At 38.8% G+C, this 22,574-nt stretch overlaps 1 protein-coding gene and 2 pseudogenes across 2 annotated transcripts in view; 1 reads left to right on the top strand and 2 right to left on the bottom strand.

Moving 5' to 3' along the window:
- The window catches only part of ST7L (suppression of tumorigenicity 7 like), a 163,199-nt gene that overhangs the window by 119,672 nt on the left and 20,953 nt on the right, over nt 1–22,574 (top strand). For both annotated transcript variants that reach the window (XM_075559431.1, XM_075559425.1), the window contains exon 14: nt 6,578–6,717. In XM_075559431.1, the coding sequence (XP_075415546.1) occupies nt 6,578–6,717 (140 nt within the window). The remainder of the gene's footprint in view (nt 1–6,577; nt 6,718–22,574) is intronic.
- Nucleotides 12,156–12,226, bottom strand: LOC142438089 (U2 spliceosomal RNA; annotated as a pseudogene).
- Nucleotides 15,435–15,989, bottom strand: LOC142436994 (glucosamine 6-phosphate N-acetyltransferase pseudogene; annotated as a pseudogene).

Raw genomic sequence — 22,574 nt, 5'->3', positions numbered from 1 at the left:
CTTTGAGCTCTGTCTGTTGGTCGCTTGTTTTAGCCCCTCTGTCTTGCTTCTTTAAGTGAATTGAAATTGTCTGTGCCTGAGTCATTGTAGTGGTGCTGTATTTATATTTAATTAGTGAATGTTTGTTGATAAGACCTTGACTACTCACGATCTACCTCCTGGTGGGTGTAACAGAGATGTGCACAACTTTCTGTTGGTCCTATAGCACGTAGGGAGCAGGGTTGGCTGGTGCTTTTGGCTACCTGTCAATGATCAGATAGTATGGGAATGGGTAGTGGCCCTTGCCCAGTAAGTGTGGCTGTAGGAGGTATAAATGTGACTGGGTCATATGGGCATGTCTGCTATTTCCACTTTGGAGACAAGAAAAGAAGATGGGGAGTGAGAAGAAGAAAATAATAGGAAAACCCCAAACAACCAGCAACCAACATAGAAAATATTTTTAAATAAAAATAAGTAAGCAGAGAAAGCAGATAAATAACAAGCAAAATGAAGAATTTTATATCTAAAAAGGAAATGAAAATAAAAGCAAAGGTAGAGAAAAAAGAGAAAGATACAATAAAATAAAACTAGGGAAGGGGGAACAGAAAAGTGAGAATGACAAAAAATAGTAATGATTAAAAAAAGAGAAAAGAAGAAGGGATAAGCATAAAGAAATTACAAACAAAAGGGAAAAAAGGATAAAACAAAAAATGGAAAGAAAGAAAACAGGGACAGGAAAAAAGTGGAACAGTAGCAGAACCCAGAGAGGAGAAAACTGTGCAGGGCTTGGGTACCATATATGACACCCTCTACCAACCAAGAATCTCTCAGAGTGGGGGTGAAGGAACAGGTATGAAGGGATGGAAAGCTCATATTTTTATCCTGCCATGATCTGATCTTGAAGTAATTCATGGAGTCTCTGATAGTGGTCGAGGTCATCGTCCCTCGAGTTTTTAGGGCTCTAGGGGAAAGGCAATTGTTTGTGGAAGTAGTTCTTGCCTACCCTGGTGGCCAGTGAAGAACCACCTGTCTAGCACTATGCTCAACACTGATCTTATAAGGAGGAGCTCATATGCCTCCAATCTCAAGGAGGGAGCAACAGAAGCTAATCCACAAGGGTGTGACTCTACCTCAGACAGAACAGGGCTGTCTAGGACAGTGGTTCTCAACCTTCCTAATGCCATTACGCTTTAATACAGTTCCTTATGTTGTGATGACCCCCCATCAAAAAATTACTCTTGTAAAAATTACTTTTGCTACTTCATAACTGTAATTTTGCTTCTGTTATAAATTGGATGACCCCTGGGAAAGGGCTGTTCGAACTCCAAAGGGGTCATGACCCACAAGTTGAGAACCGCTGTTCTAGGATGCTATGAGAAAGACCATGGCATTAGGATTGGAGGATTTGCTTATTAACAACCTGTATTATCCAGATGACACAACCTTGCTTGCTGAAAGTGAGAACTTGAAACACTTGCTAATGAATATCAAGGACTACAGGGTTTAGTATGGATTATAACTCAATATAAAGCAAACAAAAATCATTACAATTGGAATAATCAACATCATCGTGATAAACAGAGAGAAGACTGTAATTGCCAAGGATTTCATTTACTTGCCTCCATAATAAATGAGCATGGAAGCAATAGTCAGGGAAAATCTGCTGCATGAGTTCACTGGTTTAAAGTGTTAAAGGAAAATAAGGAGCTGATTCCAGGAGCCCAAGTGGAAAGCGAGAGTTTTGAGAATGATGAGGGCAATGAATGTATAAGTGTGTTTTACACAACTGATGTATGTGTGGGTTGCGATAAGAGTTGTATGAGCCCCAATAAAATGATTAAAAATAAATAAATGTTAAGGAGGAGAAATAGCAATTTGAGGACTAAGTATCAAGACTAGAGTTCAAATCATGAGATTTTCAATCATCTCATATGCATGTAAAAATTGAACAATGAGTGAAGAAGACTATAGAAGAACTGATGCATTTTGAATTATGGTACTGGGGAAGAATAGTGAATGTGTGATAGACTGCCAGAGGAACAAAAAATTGATCAAAGAAGTACAGCTAGAATGCTCCATAGAAAGAGGATGGTGAGGCTTCGTCTCAATATTTTAAACATGTAATCGGGAAAGACCAGTCCCTGGAAAAGGACTTTATAGGTTCATAAAGTGGAGGCCCAGCAAAAAAAGAGAAGACCCTTATAAGATGGATTGACATAGTGGCTACGGAAATGGACTCAAACATAACAATGTGATTATGGTACAGCATCCATCAGTATTCTGTTTTGTTGTGTAAGGTTCACTATATGTCAATGGCACTAAACAACAGATGAGAATTTTTTTAAACATTGCTACAAAATAATTAAACCAAACTATCCGAATCTGAACCTGTTGATTCTCAACATATCATCTGCCTAGGTCTATACACCTTTGAAAGCCATGTCTTCATCTCTATAACCCTTCCCCCAACATTCCATGCTTTTGAGTTTATACCACATCAAGGTGACATTTGTGGCAGTTCCAGCATCATTGAGAGACTCAGATTGGGTTCCTCCTAAAAATTTATTGTGTTTTGGTAATAATAATAATAAGAAATATGATTGTTAATATCAGAGCTGCAGAGTGGGTAGTGGGTGGTTTCCCAATGAAATTTTCATAGGATAGCCCTGGCTACCTAGGAGGAATGAGCAGGTTCATTGTTGTGATTGGAGGTGTGGAGGGGGGATTTCAGTTGAACTTTTATTACCTTTTTCTCACCAATATAGTTTTTTTCAATTTTCATAAAATTTCTTCCAATTAAGCCCTTGTGATCATCGCATGCATTTGCGGGGGGGGGGGAACTATCAAGATTACCCCTTTGGAATCCCAAAACAAAAACCCAGTCTCCATAACCTTCTGAGCTGACCTCTCTGTCTTGAATTGAGCTGACCCACCCACTCAACAAGCCACTATTTTGATTGGACCTTTGTATTGAAGCCACCTGAAGGAAATTAAGACAGGTCTATTACTGAGAGTCACTAATCTCTATACCTCTGTCTCTGGCTGCTTTTTCAGCCTCTCTTCTTCTCATTCTCTTTATTCTTCCCCAACCATCTCTTCTTTTTGTGTGATGTCTCATTTATTATTTTCCTCAATGTACGAGAAAAATTTTCCCCACTCTTCTGTCTTTCTCTTTGCAGTTTAGCATTCCATCCTAAGTCCTTTATGTAGCCAGTCTTGATTGGCCCTATAACCCTGAGCTTACGTGCCCTCAGTGCAAGCAAGCAATATCAAATATGTCAATTCCATTCCTGAAACTTCTGGCAGCAGAAAACAAGACGTACCCAGGTTTTCAGACTTGGTCAGGTCAGCTCTGGCATAAGCACAAGAGGAGGCTTTGTAAACAAAATGGCCAGGGGTCCTATATCTCTTTCTCACTTTATCTCATAAAACAAACTTGAGAGTCATAGTTTTCTAGGAAGTCAAAAGCCTAGAAAATACGACTCAGGGAAACTATAATGTGAGAAGTCAGCCAAAGGTGAAACCGTGGGGGTACAAAAAAATGTCTAAGGAATGGAATAAGTGGTTAAACAGGAGTCTGAAAGATCCAGTGAAGAAAAATAGATAGGACTGGAGCCAGAGATCGATTAAAATTAAAGAAGGGGAAAATGTCTAAGTAATGAGAATATCTTAAATAGTAATCACTGAAAAGAATTCATTGAGCTTGACAATTAGGAAATCGTTATTGTGTGCCCTTGAGTTAGTTATAATTCATAGAGATCCTATAAAACAGAATAGAACTGTTTCATAGGGTTTTCTTGGCTGTCATCTTTATGAAGTACATCACCAGGTCTTTCTCCCATGGAGCCTATGGGTGGGTCACACTGTCAATCTTTTGGTTAGTTGATGAGTGCCTAATGGTTGCTCTATCAGGGTTCCTTTAGGACAGTGGTTCTGAACCATCTTAATGCCGTGACCCTTTAATACAGTTCCTCACTTTGTGGTGACCCCCCAACCATAAAATTATTTTCATTGCTACTTCATAACTGTAATTTTGCTACTGTTATGAATTGGGTGACCCCTGTGAAAGGGTCATTTGACCCCCAGAGGGGTATTGACCCACATTTTGAGAACTGCTGCTTTAGGAGATTATTAGTAAGAGAAATTTCTTTTTCCTTTCATGGTGGTGGTGGTGGTGGTGGTGGTGGTGGTGATGCCCTTGCTGGTGGTCATGCCCTTCCCAATTTAACATAAAGAAGAATATTTAAGTGAAAAGAATAAATATTTTATTATAGACTATCATTAGCAAGGCTACATTATATTATGTTAACATATCTAGCCTAAAATAGTGCCCCCCCTCCCTCAAATAATCAATCTTAAACCAACTTAACCCAGCCTTCTAAATAAAAATCAGGGTTGTTCTCATGTATTGTCAGAGCCATAGGCTACAAAACCAGACAATTTGCTTTTTGACAGTCTTTATTCATTCTAACTCCATATGGGGTACTGCTCATCTGCACATTCCAGGAGGTAGGAGACGGGGGTTATACTGGGAGTTTTGTTTGATTATATTGTATGATCTTACAGATGATTTTTTGTCTGTGGCAGAGTGAAATATTTTTAATAACATGGAGTTCTAATACCCAGGAGTATTTAGTGTTTTTCATTTTAAATTCTCCTTCAACCTTGATATGACTTACAGCATTCTGGAATTTGCTTATGAACCTCATACATTCATACTTGAACTATTCCCCTAGTTCACATAGCTATTTAGTTGTATTTTATGCCTCCTGATAAATTTTTCTCCACAAGCCAGTGATGAAATTTGAACTTCAGTTCCAAGGGAGTGTTTCTGGTCTAGTCATTTATTATATTGATGTATTAGCCAAACATTGACTGACAAATGAATCCACAGAAAGCAATCCAAAAAGAAATAATCAAGTCTCCCCTACAGTATAAAAATCCAATATTTTAGGAATTATCTTTTTTAAGCTATTCAATTTTCTACTTTATAAAATAGGAATAGTACTAACTAGATCTTAAGATTGTTGGAAAAATCAAATGAGCTTAAGTACCTTGTGAACAGTAAAATGCTATGCAATTTAATATTAGTTTTTGTTGTCTCTCACAAGGTAGCAATTATAGTAACTATTGGCATACATAATTGCTAGCCTGTGGGTTACGTTGGTTGCGTTTATTGGTATGCTTAAGTATGTGTCCTCCATCTCATAAAAGCCAGGATTTCTGTTTCTCTTGGTTTGTTGGAGGAAGTTGGCCACTCATGGCTGAGGGACAGGGAGGGTTAAAAAGGACTACTGCATTGTTGGGTGCTGAAAGCATAATGTTGTGTGTAACTTACAGTGTTTCTAACTTAAAAAAAATTTTATCTTGTGCATTTATTTTAAACATGGTTCAAAGCTCTGAAAGTTATGGATTTAAAATGAGATTGATTTTAGTTACGTACTTTCTGGATAAAGTTTAAGGCAGATGAAGATAGCATAGCTAGTGAAGGAAAGCTTGGTATATGTGATCTTGTCTGTGATTTGTTTCACTTCAGAAAGAAATTTACAGCTGACCTTGATTCAGCACTGAATTAGTCATCTCTTACTTATACAGGATATTACATCAGAAAGTTCTGGGTTAGTGTCCAGCCCTGAGCAGTCAATCTCCTACATTAAATTAAGTTCCAGAATAATAATTCCATGGAACTATCATTTATTAAGCATCTATTATGTGCTAGACATTGTAATAGACTCATCTCAATCAAATTATTCAAGTATTCTTCCATTTCAAATAAGATATAACAATTCAGAAAAAAATTTTAATTAAAAAAAATAAGATATAACAATTTGGAAAAGGAAGGTGAGAATGGTTATACAGCTTGAAAAACTGTCAATAGAACTGAATTGTGCATGCAGAAATGATTGAATTGCTGTATTGTCTCAACCATAAAAATAAATTTTAAAAGTATCTAAACACTTTACTACTGCTTGTATTGTAATGTCCAATCCCTAGAAAAAATAATGCCTGAGTAAAAGTGATAAAGCAGGCAACAAACTTAAATCATGGCCAGCCAGAATCCTAGGGTTTGGATTTTCCAGCTCAATTTCTATAGGATTTGATGAAATGTTATACATAGAACACTTACTAATAACTAGGTAAAATTATTAAGCTATAATAGTTCTGGAAAGTTACTAACCACGTTTCTGTTCCTTATTTTCTATACTAGGCTCTGTGCTATGAAAGAACAAGAACTTTAACAATGCACATTTATTAAAGGCGTGTAATGGGCATCATAACCACTCCATAGCAACTTCTAGAGGGTTAGCAAAGCTAACAATCGTACAGCTAACAAGTGACAAGGCTCTTTTTCAAACTATCTCAGCACGACTTTATAATCAGTGTTCCCCATGATCCCCTCCGGTTATATAGATAGGCTGTGGATGCTCAAATCAATAATACCTTTCCTTTACCTTGCTTAGCCAGGGACCGCTTCTTCTTCTTTTCTTTTAATTATTTCCCTTTTTATTTTTCAACTTACATTTTACTGGAAAATACTATGATTGAGTCACACCATATTCTTGAAATAAAATCCATTTCTACCTTTTTTTCCTTGCAGCTTTTCATCATGTTTCTGTTTACCCAAAGAAAGAGCTTCCTTTCTTCATCCATTTCACAGCAGGACTGTGTTCTTCAACAGCAATGATAGCCCTTCTCACACACCGGTTTCCTGAAATCTTGGGTGTTTTAGCTAAAGCTGTAAGTATGATCTCACTGACTCGTATAGAATATTTGTAAAACACACAGGGAACCATCTCCAATTTGTCTGTGCTTAACCAGTTGAATGGTGGAAGATAGATATTTGTTAAGTAAATTACAGAAATTGTTTTGCTAAGTTGCTACCATAAATACATTAAACATTAGTTTTGGTGATTTGAGTTATAGTTCTGTTGCTTAAGAGTTTTAAGAACACAATCCTATAATATAAATTAATCTTTATAGATTATTTTTGGAGGTAAACCTAGCACTTATTACTAGTAAATAACAATTCAACTATTTTTTTACCATTAATGTATTTTCTTTTATGTTTTTTATTTTGTAAACAAGCCTTTTGATCTTCCCATTTAAATTAAATTATTAGTTTTAAAGAATTGCAGATCTTCAATTCCAGATTGCGCCTAGGATGGAGAGTAAGTTGGTAAAATGGGACATTCTCCCTGGGCGTCATCACTCAGAGGACTGTCATTGCTCTATCTGCATAGTCCTGTTTCTTTCCCTGCCTTGGGTGTGGGACCACATAGAGGCCTTTCATTTTACCCACTGTTTAAACCGCTTTCCCATGTCCTGACCCCAAAAGTAGTGGCAATTGATATTAGAAAAGGTGCCTTCTGATTATTTACTTATCTATAAAACTTAGTTAATTAATGTGCATTGGCTCAAAGTTATATTACCAAAGATAATTTCCTTCAAGTCTCCAAGTCTTTTTAAAATACACTCTTCTTGTATCTCTTTCCATTTTACTAGGCTAAAAACCACAAAGAAAATGCTACCGATTTATTATATTTTCAAATATAAAAGCTTTAAGAGCCATAAGAAAAAAATGTAGCCCTTACTTGGTAAGGTATTTTCTATATTTTTCACAGAATGCCTCCATGCTTACTCCCTGCTTCCTTATAATTCCTTTTCCTCCCTTAATACTCATTTGTAGAATAGTTATTCTGTGCCTTAAAGGTGAGTTCTTTCTTCTGGCATCAGTGGTAAGAGCCTTGCCTTCCCCTTTCCCTGGAGATCACCTGGATAATGTGATACGTTGCCACTGGCAGTAGGCCAGGAGTCTGAGACTGAACTTGATTCTAGGCCAAACTTCAGAAGAATGACCTTTCCACTGTTGTTCAGGGAATATAGATATTTGGGTTGGAAACTAACTGTTTTATTTCCTTTCATTGTAAACAGGAAGCTTAATGATCACACCATAACTCTGTTGTTTGCAATAGTGCTGATTGGATAATGCACTCTAAACTGAAAAGGCCTAACTGTGTAATCTGGCATGGTGAAAAATGACCTAGCAAGGGAATCCCATCTGTGCAACACCTGAGGGGACAAGAGGTGTCTTTGAGATTACAGGCAAACAGTGGGAAGGAGAGTTCTTGTATTTCTCTCAGAGTAGCAGGATGGGAACCAGGGAAAAGAAAGCAAAGAGAGCTAGACTCTGGACTAGACATGTAGTAGCCAATAGCCGAGCGTTTCCATGAAGTACTGCCTAGAGTTGTTGTGCGAGTACTCACTGTGTGCACTGTTCATTCATGGTCCTCGAGTGCCTGCTCTCACCGAAGGTCACCCATGGCACCAGGAGAACCACTGACACTACAACAGCAGTCTTCTAGCAGTCTGAGAATGAAAATACTACATTGTAAGGTGAAAGCCTTTTTTATAGACCAAAGTTTATTTACTGTGACTCTACCTAAAAAAATAATAATCACTCTCTTTTTACATTTGCATAGTTGGCAGTGAGAGTGAGCCTACCTGGGAACATTTACAGCCATGTTTTATCTCTGTGACCTTTATATTTGATTATTAAGTACCTAAAAGCTTACTATTTCTTCAGGTTACTTACAGACACATATCTGGTGTACAGCAGTTCCAAGGACAGGCTCTATTTAAGAGTTGATGGAAAATAATTACAGCATGGGTAGTCTTCAGCTTATAAAAACAACCTTGGTGGCTTAGTGAGTTACACATTGGGCTGCTAACTGAAAGATCAGCAGTTCAAACCCACCAAATAGTCCCAGGGAGAAAGATGAGGCTTTCTGTTTGCATAAAGATTTATAGCCAGAAATCCAAAGAAGCAGTTCTACTTGGTCCTACAGGGTCACTATGAGTCAAATCGACTCGATGGCAGTGAATGAGTTACATACAGGGAGATTAACAGCAAGGGAGCTAAACACTCAAATTCTACTTCTTTGCCACTCTAAGTGTGGCTTGTAGACGCCGTGTGTCACCATCAGTCAGGTGCTGTTAGAAATACTGAGCCTGAGGCTCATGATCTAATGAAAGACATCCTTCAGTAGAAACTGTATTTTAAACAAGCTTCCCATGTGATCCCACACACATGTGTAAGGTGCAAGAATCCTTGCTTGCCTCTGTCCCCCATTTGAGGGATTACAAGCAGCTGGACAGTACCCACCTTCTCAAGGTGGAGAAGGGCAGCACTGCAGAGTGGTTCTGAGCATAGTCTGGCGCCAGTCTGCTTTGCTTTGAACTTTAGCCCTGACACTAACTGGTTGTGCAACCTTAGGGTAAGCCACTTAGCCTTTTCTCCTGGTTGTAAAACGAGACTGGTATTCCCTCATTAAGTTTTGCGAGGGTGAAATGAATTTGAAATAGGTCGCATGTTCATGCCGTGTCTGCCCATAGTAACGAGGTGAGCGTTAGCTGTTGTTACCACTATCACAGTGACCCTCTTCCTCACCAAAGTGCCCCCACAGTGGGAAACTCCCTCCTTCATCCTGGGAGCTGATATGTCCTAAGAGAGTAAGCTCTAAAATGCATTTTCCCAGAGAAACTGTAGTATAATGATTAGGTGATGTTAGGCTGCTAATTGCAAGGTCGAGGTTTCAAACCCACTAGTGTCTCTGAAGGAAAGAGGAGGCTGTTTACTCCCATAAAGATTTACCATCTCAGAAATCCTAGATAGGGTCACTGTGAGGCAAAATAGACTTGCTGGCAGTGGGGTTTGGTTGGGTATTAGAACGCCAGGTGCATTATGCATTCTGTGAAATATTTCAAGTTTTAGACACTGCCCAACTGCCTTGTAGAACAGAACTTAAAAACTACATATAATAGGATTTTCATTCTGATCAGATATTAGATGGCTAAGTAGAGTAGAAAGCCATGACGTATCTTCTACTTAGTAAGGGCAAGCAATTCAATAAAAATTTCTAAATTAAAAATTTTCTAAATTTCTTCCATTGGAACCACGTCTCTTCCTTACCTTATACCAGTGGTTCTCAACCTGTGGGTCAAATGACCCTTTCACAGGAATCACCCGATTCATCACAGTAGCAACGAAAATAATTTTATGGTTGAGGGGTCACCACAACATGAGGAACTGTATTAAAGGGTCACGGCATTAGGAAGGTAGAGAATGAACCACTCCCTTATATCTTTCTTGTTCTAGCTCATAAATTCAATTAGAATGTGTAAAATACTTTTGTTCCAAAATTTTTTTATGAAGCAATACAGAGAATTGATTATTTTTAATGGTGCTCCTTGAAAATCAGGTTTAGCTAAATGAATGAAAGCAAACAAATGGTTCATGAATTGAGTGCCTTTCTCCCTTTGCATGGCAGACTTTATGTTCAGCAAGTTATGGTTTCCCCTGATTTTTCTCCTGAGATGAAAACCTAATCTGACATTAGACATAGAGCGATGGAAAAAAGTTGCATAAATCCCTGGAGATGTGGAATGTGCTGATATGAGAGCTGATAGGCTCTAATGCCAGAATTCCAGAAAAAGGAAAAAATTTGCTTTTAAGTAGGTCATTTTCTCACCTGCTTTGAAGCCTGCTGGGTTAAATATGAGAGTTCAAAGTAAGGGTAGCCAGCAAACCAACTGAACTGGAATCTGATTCTGCCTATCTGAAAGGAGCTTCTTTATTTAAGGGCAGCACTGCCCTCACCTTAGAGAACCAATCTTCATCGGCTCTTGGCTGCCTTTATTTCGCTCTTACAAGAAAAGTTTTCTTAGTAAGGCTTGGGGAGGGCATTATCACTACAGTGGAAAGACTAGAGGTGGTCCCTGGGGATTTCAGTTTACCTAAAATGAATCCAGGCTTGTGACATGTGACCTAAGTGCTTTGAATTCAGAAGTGTGTTGGAATATGAAAATGCCCTCGTTCTAGGGTTTTAACTAGAACATTTTCAAATGCTGGCAGAAGAAGGTGTTATGAGTAAATCAGGAATCAAAACTCTTCCCAAATAAATTGTTTACAAAGGCAAAACTTTGTTGAAATTTGTTTCACTGAACACTTATTATAACTGTACTAGGGTGGGAACAGACCCTGTGTCCACATATTTCCACTAATCTTTATATGGGAAAATGTGGTTAGACATGCCAGTGATGAATTTCTGAGCAACTCATAATTAGCTGGCTCCACTGTAACTAAGACCTAACAATCTGCTTGATTAATTCTTTATGGACTGTGTTAGCCAAGTTGCGTGATTTCCAAAGATATAGAAGGTCAGACATTACACTAACAAAGGACTTTACTACAGAATGTCTCACTGAGGTTTCTTCAGCCCTTCCCCATAAATAATTAGTTTTTTGCCCCTAAATTATATCTTTAAAAGAAAGCAAATATAAATGCCAAGTATCTTTTACTAAATAATGATCAAAACAATTGGGAAGGTCCGTCCACTCTTCTCATTTCTTTCTTTTTTTTTTTTTTTCTCTTTTTAAATCCTCATTTCTTCTAAGGCAAAGATAATCTTTAGAACGAGGGGAACTGACAGATAATTTATAACTATGAATATATACCAGTAGAAAATTAATAAATATTTCAAAGACTTCTGAATTTCCCTTGCCAAAACCAGTGACATGAAATCTGTTCATAAATGGAAAATATTTTTTATAGTCTCCATCAGACTTCATTAATGTAAAATGCTCTAATTGTATACTTTTTTATTAAGTACATTAGGTCATGTTCACAAATCAAAGTGACAATTAAAATAAGCTTCTTAGCTTGAAAACATTATTTTTTTCAAAGTGTGGCATTTCTTGTACAAGAACTGCAACTGTTATGAAAGCACTGGAATAGTAACTAAACTCGTATTCCTGTGCAGTGCTGTTTTGTAACCCTGCTGTTTTCACAGTACTACATCTGAGGTGTTTCCCTGAAAATAGCAAGAGAATAAAATGCGCCAATTGTGTGACAGGTCAGATTTTTAAAATGTTTACATTTTTGTTCTGTTGTTAGTGCCTCTAAAGCCTTTATTTGGGCCGTCTGGCACATTCTTACTTTTATTTTCTTTATTGAGTGGGATATTTGTAGCAAGATATTTCCTTCTTTCTGTAAGGATATTTCTCATACTTAGTCCCTGTTTTTCCCTTTCAAAAAGAACCAGATTGAGAAGTTTGTGAAATTGCTAATTTCTTCTTGTTCAGATTTTCTAAGTTCCATAATCTTATTTTCAAAAGTAAGAAAATCATAAAATTCAAAACAATATACTTTTTACTACACTTGATCTTAGCCAAAAGGCTAAGAAGCGATGACAATATACTTTTTAATGTGTGTTTTTATCCTTTCCCCCAGTATTTAATTCTGTTTCAAAGTTGTGGAAAACATCCACTGTCCCTATTAACATGTGTCTGTCAAATATGAATTCATAAAATCTCTCCCTGAATTTATTTGTCAGTATATTGAATCTTAATCCCTTCTCCCTCAAAGTGAAAGTCTCAGTGCCTAAGTTTAGAACATCCCGTCACTGATTGCTACTAATATATTTATTGTTTAATTATTAGTACTTGGAGGAAATGAACTGCACAGAGTTTTTTAGAAGAGCCATGCTTAGATATTGTTGACATAAATTGCTCATTCCAAACCCATTACACTAGTGATATTAGACTTCACATTAAGAAAAATAATGTTTTTTACTGACCCAGCATAGTCCTCTAAATGGAGACAGTACTGCGATACAGAAGAGAATAATAATCTGGAGAAATAGTTTGAAACTTTTTCTTGGGTGAAGTGTTTGTTGCCTCTAAGGAGGTTGCCTCTAAAGTGGCGCAGTGAATTAAGCGTTGGACTGCTTCAAACCAAACACCAGGAGAAAAATGAGACAATCTGCTCATCTTTCACATCTTTGTTCCCTCTACCACCAATTGAACTAGTAATGTTCAAAAGCACTAAATAAGAATACTTAATGTATTACAATTCCAAACCAAACGTAGCTTGGACTTCAGTTAGCTCTTTCTTTATTGAAGAGTTTATAGTTAAACTCTCATATATTCTTAGAGAGCTACTAGAGGACAGATTATAATCTCCAGTATTATAGGTTGGGAAGTTTCAGTCAGTGAAAGTTGAAAGATTTGTCTAAAACTGCACAATAGAGATAACCTCTTACCTTCTGTTATATGCATACTTCCAATATCATATAACTTCACAGTTTCAAACAAACAAAGTAATGCTGAAGGAATATAGCTGTTGGAGTCATGACAGTCAAGTGGCTTTGCATGCAAAGTCATCCTACAGGAGATATATTTGCAGAAGAATTATAAATAAGGGAAGAGAAGAAGATTGTCAGAACAATAGAAAGGGTACTTGTGTTGGGGAAATGGTTACTGCAAAGACAGTGATACCAATATATGGACATGCCTAGTCAAATAAGCTGTCTAGAGAACTAGCCATGGTATAAGGCTAGCTGATGAACTTTGATGCTTTGAAATAAAAATTTTACTCTTTGTCACTTTGGATAATATTCACTTTACCATAAAGAAAACTATCTTTAAAATTGTACCAATAAGCAACATCATGATAAACAGAGAAAAAATTGAAGTTACCCTGGACTTTATTTGGATCTCTGTTCAAGACAAGCCACACTCAGAAAATCAAACAATGGATTATATTGTACAAATTTGTTACAAAAGGCCTTTGAAAGTATTACTTTTTTTAAAATTAAAAGCAAAGATGTCACTCAAGGGACTACAGTGCACCTGACATAAGCCATGATACATTTAATTGCCTCATAGACATATGAAAGATAGACAATGAAATATTAATGACATTGTTGGTGAAGAATATTGAAAGTACTATGGATTTTCAGAAAAACAAATATTTCCTGGACGAAGTAGAGCCAAAATGCTCCTTAAAATCAAGGATGATGAGACTTCACCTCATGTACTTTGAGCATGTTATCAAGAAGGACGGTTCCCAGATAAGGACATCATGCTTGATAAAGTAGAAGGTCAGCAGAAAAAACCTCAACTGGACATCCCCTTACAGAGGGGTCGCAGGGAGGAGACGAGCCAGTCAGGGTACAGTATAGCAACGATGAAACATACAACTTTCCTCTAGTTCCTAAATGCTTCCCCCCCACCCACTATCATGACCCCAATTCTACCTTACAAATCTGGCTAGACCAGAGAATGTACACTGGTACAAATAGCAACTGAAAACACAGGGAATCCTGGACAGATGAAGGGTCAGGACCAGTGGTGATAGTGGTGTTACCAGGAGGGTAGAAGGAGGGTGGGGTAGAGATGAGAAACCCATTGTAAGGATCTACATATAACCTCCTCCCTGAGGGAAGGACAACAGAAAAGTGGGTGAAGGGAGACATCACAGTATAAGATATGACAATAATTTATAAATTATCAAGGGTTCATGAGGGTGGGGGAGCGGGGAGGGAGGAGGAAAATGAGGAGGTGATACCAGGGACTTAAGTGAAGAGCTAATATTTTGAGACTGATGAGGGTAACGAATGTACAAATGTGCTTTATACAATTGATATATGTATGGATTGTGATAAGAGTTGTATGAGCCCCAATAAAATAATTAAAAGAAAAGAAAAGACCTCAGTGATACAGATTGACACAGTAGTTACAACCATGGGCTCAAACATAGGGGCACCTATGAAAGTGACATCAGGCAGTGGTTGCTTTGTTTTGTTGTATGTAGGGTCACTATGAGTTGGAATCAACCCAATGGTCTATAATAAGAATGCTAACATTCATTTCACTCTGTGTTAGCCTGGTTCGCTCCAATTTCATTTCTAGTCATCCTAGTTTACTACCTGAAAAAAAATTGATGCTTGATCATTTACATTACTGAGATAGTAAAGGTTTTGTATTAACTTGGGTGAGCCAAGATTCTCAGTGGTTTGGCAGTTAGGACATAGTCATTCTCTATTATGAGCTCTCCACTATAAGTAGATGCTGTGGGAAAGTTTGCTTGGGTTTTTTTGTTTTGTTTTTTGCTGAGTATAGTTCCTACATCTGGTTCATTGACCTCTAGGATTTTTTTACTTCAGCCAGTGGCCTATCTTATGCCTGCCTCTTTTTTTTAAATTTTTTACCTTTTAAAAAATCATTTTACTGGGGGCTCACACAGCTTGTACCAGCATACCTATTTTTTAATGAACCAGTGCAGAGAGCAGACATTAAAGGCCTTACCTATGATTACAAAGAAATAAAGCCAACCTTTAGAAAAATACAATGCAAGAAAAAAATTCAAGTTAAAAACATATTCCTTTGGTTAAAAACCATACCCTTTATAATATCCATCTATGATCTAAATTCACAGCATGTCCCACCAATCCCCCCGAATTTCTGCCATTATATTTGTATTACAATCAATTTTTTTCAGTCCCATATTTTTAGAGGTCACTGAGTTGCAGCAAGAAAATAATTTAATTCTTGGAAAAGTATAGTACATAGCCTTGTTGCATTAGCTCCTTTGTAGATGTCTTCTTAAAATATTTTTATTTTCGAAATCTCCGACACATGTAGTTTTCTTCAGATACTGTATATCCAAACTTTTTATAGAAACCAGCTTTTTGTGGTAGGCATTCAAGAGTAATCTTGTAACAGTTCAGGTTCTTGCTTAGCAAAGTAAGGGTTGATAATAACAATTTGCCAAGCTGCTTTCCTCTGCATTCATCACTAACGACCACATCTTCTACTCTTCCTCTCTTAGCATAGGAATGAATAAATTTATGCTCTACTATCAGAGTTGCTGTAGCAACAATCCGTCCAAGAGTCACATCTTCCACAACTGTAACATAATAATCTCCAGATTTCTTGATGTGCTCAAAAGATTTCATAAACTGCTCAGGGTTGACAAATCCAGTCTCTGTCAGCTGACCCACTACCTTAAGAAAACCTCTATCTAAATCAGCAGTACAAAGAGGCCTTAGAACCAAGCCTTCACCAGGATGTGCTGGAGAAATGACTGGAGAAAACATAGCTGTATTCTGGCTCCAGTCCACTTCTTTCAGTAGATTGGGGTCAAACAGAGGAGTTTCATCAGGTTTCATTGCTTCAAGAAGTTCTTGCCCTCACAGGCCACGGACCGGCTATCCTCTCCCAGCCCGCGGGACCCCAACCTCTTGCCTGCCTCTTTTGTGGGAGTCACCAGCATCCTGCTATTTTACATGCTGACATTGGGTTTATTCACTTCTGCAGTCAGACACATTTCAATAGTTCAATCACATTCATCAGAGTTGTGCAATCATCACCACTATCGATTCCAGAATATTTCTTCTTCCTTGTATTTGCTAGTTTTCCATTTCCTGCCCACCTCCCCTGCCATGTCCCTTTGAAACTATTAATCCAGTTGTCTCTATTTGTTTACCTATCCTGAGTTTCATGTGCAGAAAAACATGCACAGTCAAAGCCAAACTCAGCAAATGGCCCTACCATGACAGAATGATTCAGAGAAAAACCTCAGTAGCAAAGTGTTGTTAGATACCCTTGAGTCATAGTGACCCTGTGCACAACAGAATGAAACAGTGTCCAGTCTTGCACCATCCTCACATTTTCTATTTAAGCCCTTGGTATAAGATCCTCTTTTGTTCCCCTTCCTCCTCTACCTTCCCACCCTCGTGAATCCTCGATCAATTATATATTATTATTATTTCATATCTTACACTGTCCAGTTTATTATTTATTCCTTTCGGGGGGCTATATAGCCAACCTTGTGATGGTTTCCTCTTTCTCCCATATTCTCATGATATCGCTACTCCCACTACTGTTCCTGAGGGGTTTATCTGTTCTGAATTCCATGTGTCGAAAGCACTTATCTGTACCTATATGTGTTCTCTTGTCTAGCCAGATTTGTTAGATCTGGGTCATGGTAGTAGCGGTTAAGGGGAAGCATTCAGGAACTATAGGAATGATGTGTGTTTCAGCGATGCTATACTGTACCTTGGTTGCATCATCCCTTCCTTATAACCCATTAGTGGAGGGGGGTAATATCCATTTGTCAACAGATGGCCTTTGGGTCTCTACTCCAAACCCCCTCGTTTGCATCAGTATAGTCGTTTGTTTTGGATCTTCTAATACCTGATCCCATTGATATCTCATGATCACTCAGGCTGGTATGCTTCTTCCATGTGGGCTTATTTGCTTCCCTGCTAGATGGCTGCTTGTTTACTTTCAAGCCTTAAGACCCCTGATGCTATATCTTTTGATAGCCAGGCACCAGTCCCTCTCTTCACCAGATTTGCTTATGTACCCATTTTGTTTTCAGCAATCATGTTGGGAAGGTGTGTATCAAAGAATGCGAAGTTATTCGAACAAAGTATTCTTGTGTTAAGGGAGGCCTTGAGTAGAGATCCAGAGTCCATCTCCTATCTTAATCCTTAACATAAAAAATATATGTACATTGGCCTTTATCCCTTTCATTATAAATTTGTATATTTACATATACACATGCCTATAGCTATGCCTCTATAAATAACTTTGGTCTATTTCTTTCTGCTATTTCCTTTCACCGTCCTCCTATCCCACTATCATGCTCACCTCCATTTGACCCTCAGTAATTCCTCTCGGATACATTGCACTTGATTAAACTCCACCAGGCATTATACACCCTCCCCACCATCAATTTTAGATCTGTTTTTCCCTTATCCCTGAGTTTGTAGGCTCCCCTCTTCCCTTCCCTGCCCCTCCTCTCCCTTGTCCCCCCAGAACCATGGGTCCCGTTGTTTTCTCCTCAGGATTATTTGTCCTATCGTATTTAGATAAACATAGGACAAAAAACAAGGATAAAAAACAATACATAGTTCCAGGTCTGTCTACTGACTCTTATGTATGTTTTCCAATCAAATCTGATGAGGTGCCAAGCACTGTCCTCCAAGTCAAAAGTCTATTTTCAGGATTCCTTGGGGAGTTGGTTACTTTGTTCCCCTTGCTACCCTGTTGCCACTCCCTTTTCATTTCACCCCATTGTGCATTGGGCAGACCGGCACACATTCCACACAGTGTCCCCAGTGCTTTCCCCCATAGTGCTATGGGTCACTCAGAGAATTTTGTATCTCATGGTTGAACTAACCCTACGGTCCTCTCTGTACATTGGCTTCTCTGAGAAGGGATGTCGTCCCCAGGGCTTGGTGGGCCATGATGAGGTCCACTCTCTCTCTCCCTTGCTCTCTCTTCCTCTTAGTTCACTCCTGTGTGGTCTGGAGACATCCGCCTCTCTCCCCAGGTTATATATTCAGTATTGCCTTTGTATTGCCTTCTTTTTGGGAGGGGGTCAACATAGCTTGGCTTAGGCCATCCATAATCCTCTCTGTTAGTTCATTGCTTCATGCCAGCGTATTACCCTCAAGGCTTGACACTCTGGGATGGGGTCTTGTCCTTCTCTCCCTTTCCTGTGGAGACATAATACACCTTGGGTGTATTAGTGCCCTGTTCCCCATCACCTTCCCTGCCCCTTTTTTTTCTTTCCCCTTTCTTTTCCCCTCCTTTTTAGTTGGCTGCCATAGGTACCCCTGAATTGCGTTATACCCCTACCAAAGTGCCTAGACCTTGACCCAGAATTTATGCATTAAGTAGATTATCCTCTGTGCCCATTGTACTTTTTTTTAGCTTACCTTAGTGGAATTATGTTATACTTGTCCCTTTGTGCTTGGCTAACTTCGCTCAGCATAATTTCCTCCAACTCTTCCCATGAGGCAATGCGCTTTATGCATTCGTCGCTGCTTTTTAGAGCTGCATAGTATTTCATTGTATGTGTACATCAGAGTGTTTTAATCCGTTCATCATTTGATAAAAATTTAGATTGTTTCCAGGTCTTTTCAATTGTGAACTGTGCCTCGATGAACATTGGCACATAGTGGTCTGGTCTTTTTCTGTTTCTTACTTCTTCTGGGTATATGCCCAGTAATAAGATTTCTGGATTATATGGTAGCTGGATTTCCATTTGTTTTAGGTATCACCACATCGATTTCCATAGTGGCTGCAAGTATCTACAAGACTACCAGCAGCAGATGAGAGTACCTAGCTCACCACACCCTCTCCAGCACTTGTTGCTTCCGGTTTTTTAAATTGTGCTATCTTCGAGGGTGTGCATTTATCTCTATCAAGCTTCCTCTGATAACTGCTTTTGCTGTGTCCCAACAGTTTCGTTACATTATATTCTCATCCTCATTGGTTTCTGAAAACTTCGTAATTTCATCTCTGATCTGGACCAGTACCCATTTTGCAGTAGGGCTTATTCATCCTCCTATTATTTTGCAGTAGCGAGTTATTCATCCTCCTATTATTTTGCAGTAGGGAGTTATTCATCCTCTTATTATTTGCCCTTTTTCCCTTAAATGCCTTTTATTTATTTTCAGCCTTATTACATAGTTGTCCAAGAGAGAAATTTGAGTGATCTCTATGTGCTTTAATTACTAAGGCTGAAATTATGCCCCAGAGTCTGGGCCATCTTCGAGTTTGTGTCATGCGCCCTTGAAAAGAATGTGAATTTACTTTTATTTGGGCAAAGAGCTCTAAAAATATTTTAGGTCAAGTTGTAGAGTTTAGCTCTGTAGCTTCCTTGTTAAGCTTCTTTCCCTGTGATCAGTCTTTCTCAGAGAGCAGTGTATTTAAGTTACTTACTATGATTGTTGAGCTTGGGATTTCCTTTTTCATCTTTTTGGAGCGTTTAATTGATGAATTTCACAGGTCTCTCATTGTGTGCATATATATTTATTATGCTCACTTGTTCTTGGTGTACTGTTCCCTTGAACATTATATAGTGCCCCTCCTTATCTCTTGTTATGGCTTTTACCTTGAGATCAGTTTTGGCAGAGATCAGGATTGAAATCCCTGCTTTCTTTGAATTGTTCTTTGTTTGGTATATTTTTGCTAGCCTTTAATTCTCAACCTATTTTTGTCTGATAGCTTGAGATGTGTGTCTCTCTCTTTTTTTAAAATAATTTTATTGGGGACTCATACAGCTCTTATCACACTCGATACATCCATCCATTATTCAAGCACATTTGTACATATGTTGCCATCATGATTTTCAAAGCATTTTCTTTCTACTTGAACCCTTGGTATCAGCTTATTTGCCCCCTCCCTCCCTCATGAACCCTTGATAATTTATAAATTATTATTTTTTCATGCCTTGCACTGTCCAATGTCTCCCTTTACCCCCTTTTCTGTTGTCTATCCCCCTGGGAGGGGGTTATAGTTAGGTCGTTGTGATCAGTTCTTCCTTTCTTCCCCCACCTTCCCCTTACCCTCCTGATATGGCTACTTTAAATATTGGTCCCAAGGAATTTATCTCTCCTGTATTCCCTGTGTTTCCAGCTCTTATCTGTACCCATGTACATGCTCTGGTCTAGCTGGATTTGTAAGGTAGAATTAGGGTCATGATAGTGGGTGTGTGTGTGGGGGGGGGAAGTATTAAAGAACCAGAGGAAAGCTGTATGTTTCATCAGTGTTAATTGCACCGACTGGCCCGTCTTCTCCCCACGACCCTTCTGTAAGGGGATGTCCAATTGCTTACAGATTGGCTTTGAGCCTTCACTCTGCACTCTCCCCCTCATTCACATTATGATTATTTGCTCTGGGTCTTTGATGCCTGATACCTGATCCCATAGACACCTCATAATCACACAGGCTAGTGTGCTTCTTCTCTGTGGGCTTTGTTGCTTCTCAGGTAGATGGCCGCTTGTTTTTCTTCAAGCCTTTAAGAACCCAGATACTGTATCTCTCAATAAGCAGGCACCATCAGCCATTTGTCTTGCTTATGCACCCATTTGTCTTCAGCAATTGTGTCAAGAAGGTGAGTATCATGGAATGCCAGATTAATAGAACAAAGTGCTCTAGCATCAAGGGAGTACTTGAATGGAGACCCAATAAGTTATGTCTATTATAGATAACAAATCAATGAGTTATATTTTCTAAGCCAGTCTGCTAGTCTCTGTCTTTTAATGGGTGAGTTCACTCCCTTGACATTCATAGTTATTACTTCTATCTGTGGACTCTGTAATGTCTCATACCATTTTTGTTGGGTATTTACCTACCTCCCTTCTTATCATTGTTTGTGTGTGTATGTGTGTGTGTGTTGGCGGGGGTGGAGGTTGTTCATTTTTGCCATCTTTTTAATGTTGAGTTAATGCTATCTTCCAGGATGTTTTTGATGTGTTGACTGCTGGGTGGAGTTGCTCTAAGTGGTGGTCCCCTATTTGTGTGTGCTCAATACATGTTGTTCTGACTGCAGTGAGTCCATTTGAATTTTTGTAAAGTTGGGTTTCTTTTAATGTATTCTTTGAGAGTTCCCTTGTCTGGGAAGACTCGTACTTGATAGGTAGATAGTTTGGCAGGGGATAGGAGTCTTGGGTTGATAATGTTCACATAAAACTTTTTGAAGATGTTACCCTACTCTCTCCTCTTCTTCATGGTGACTGCTGATAGGTCTGAGCATATTCTTATCTGAGTACCTTTATAGTTGACCTTTATACATTTATATCTTTTTTTCCTCACTGATTTTATGATTTTTCTCCTTTTCCTCAAAGTTGGGTTGTTTAACTACAATGTGCCTTGGCAACTTCTTCCTGGGATTCAGTCAAGCTGGTGTCCTCTCTGCTTCTTGAATGGTTGCCTGAGTCTCATTCATTAAACTGGGGAAGTTTTCTTCCAGGAACTCCCACACTATTTTTGCAGTTGACTTCTTGATTGTGTCTTATTCTGTTAATACAATTATTTGAATGTTGTTCCTCTTCATGGCATCAGACATTGTTCTTATGTTTTCTTCAGCCTCTTTGATTAACTTTTTGACTGTCTTTCCCTTTTGTTGAAGTCTGCCTGGTTATCCGCAAGGTCTCTGGTACCATTCTCTGCTTCTTCTAGTCTGTTAGTGATGTCTGTTACCTTGTTATTTACTTTTGTTACCTCATCCCTTATCTCTTGTATTTTCCTTTGGTGCTTATCTCTAAACTCTTGTATTTCCCTCTGGTCTGTCACCTTTATCTCCTCTGTTGTCTTATCCTTTTTCTGTATTGCTTCCCTCTCATATCCTGTATGACTCCAAGCAGTATTGAAGATTTCTTTCTGTGCATCTGCTTCTTCTTAGGTTCAGGACTTCTGACATTGCCTTTTGTTTCTCCTATTTTTTCAGTGAGGTTGTTTGAAGCTGATTGCTGTTTACATGTGATTTTAGAGGAGCCTGGCACCATTTTTCAGAGAGTCGAAGAGCACTGAGCTCTCTATTTGGGAGACTCATAGGACTGCTACTTTGAACTGCCTGCAGCTAACTGTGCTGGGGAGTCAGGCTACTGCTTTTCCCTTCTGTTGTTTCACCCTTTTCTCTAGCCAAACAGAATCTTGTTATTTGGAGGGAAAGTTGGATGGCCCTTTCAGGGCATGCTGGTTGGGCAGTTGTGGACCCAGGAGAATGGTGCTGCACTGGATGATCTCACAGAAAGCCGTGGTAGTCTGGCCCATGGTGGCTTGGAGCACCTCAGAGGGCATGTGAGGGTGCCTGCTGCAACGGTAGTGCCATGGGATGTGGGTGTAGGTGCCACTTAGAAGGCCTTGGAGGACAGGCGGGAGTTCCAACAGCCACTAAGAGTGAGGCAGGAGTTCCCACAGCTGCTTGGAGGGCAAGTTCTACCAGCCATGTGGAG

This window comes from Tenrec ecaudatus, chromosome 1 (genome assembly GCF_050624435.1).
Source record: "Tenrec ecaudatus isolate mTenEca1 chromosome 1, mTenEca1.hap1, whole genome shotgun sequence".
Taxonomy (NCBI): Eukaryota; Metazoa; Chordata; class Mammalia; order Afrosoricida; family Tenrecidae; genus Tenrec; species Tenrec ecaudatus.
Note: the sequence above shows the minus strand (reverse complement) of the source record. Positions and strands in the feature narration are given on the sequence as shown.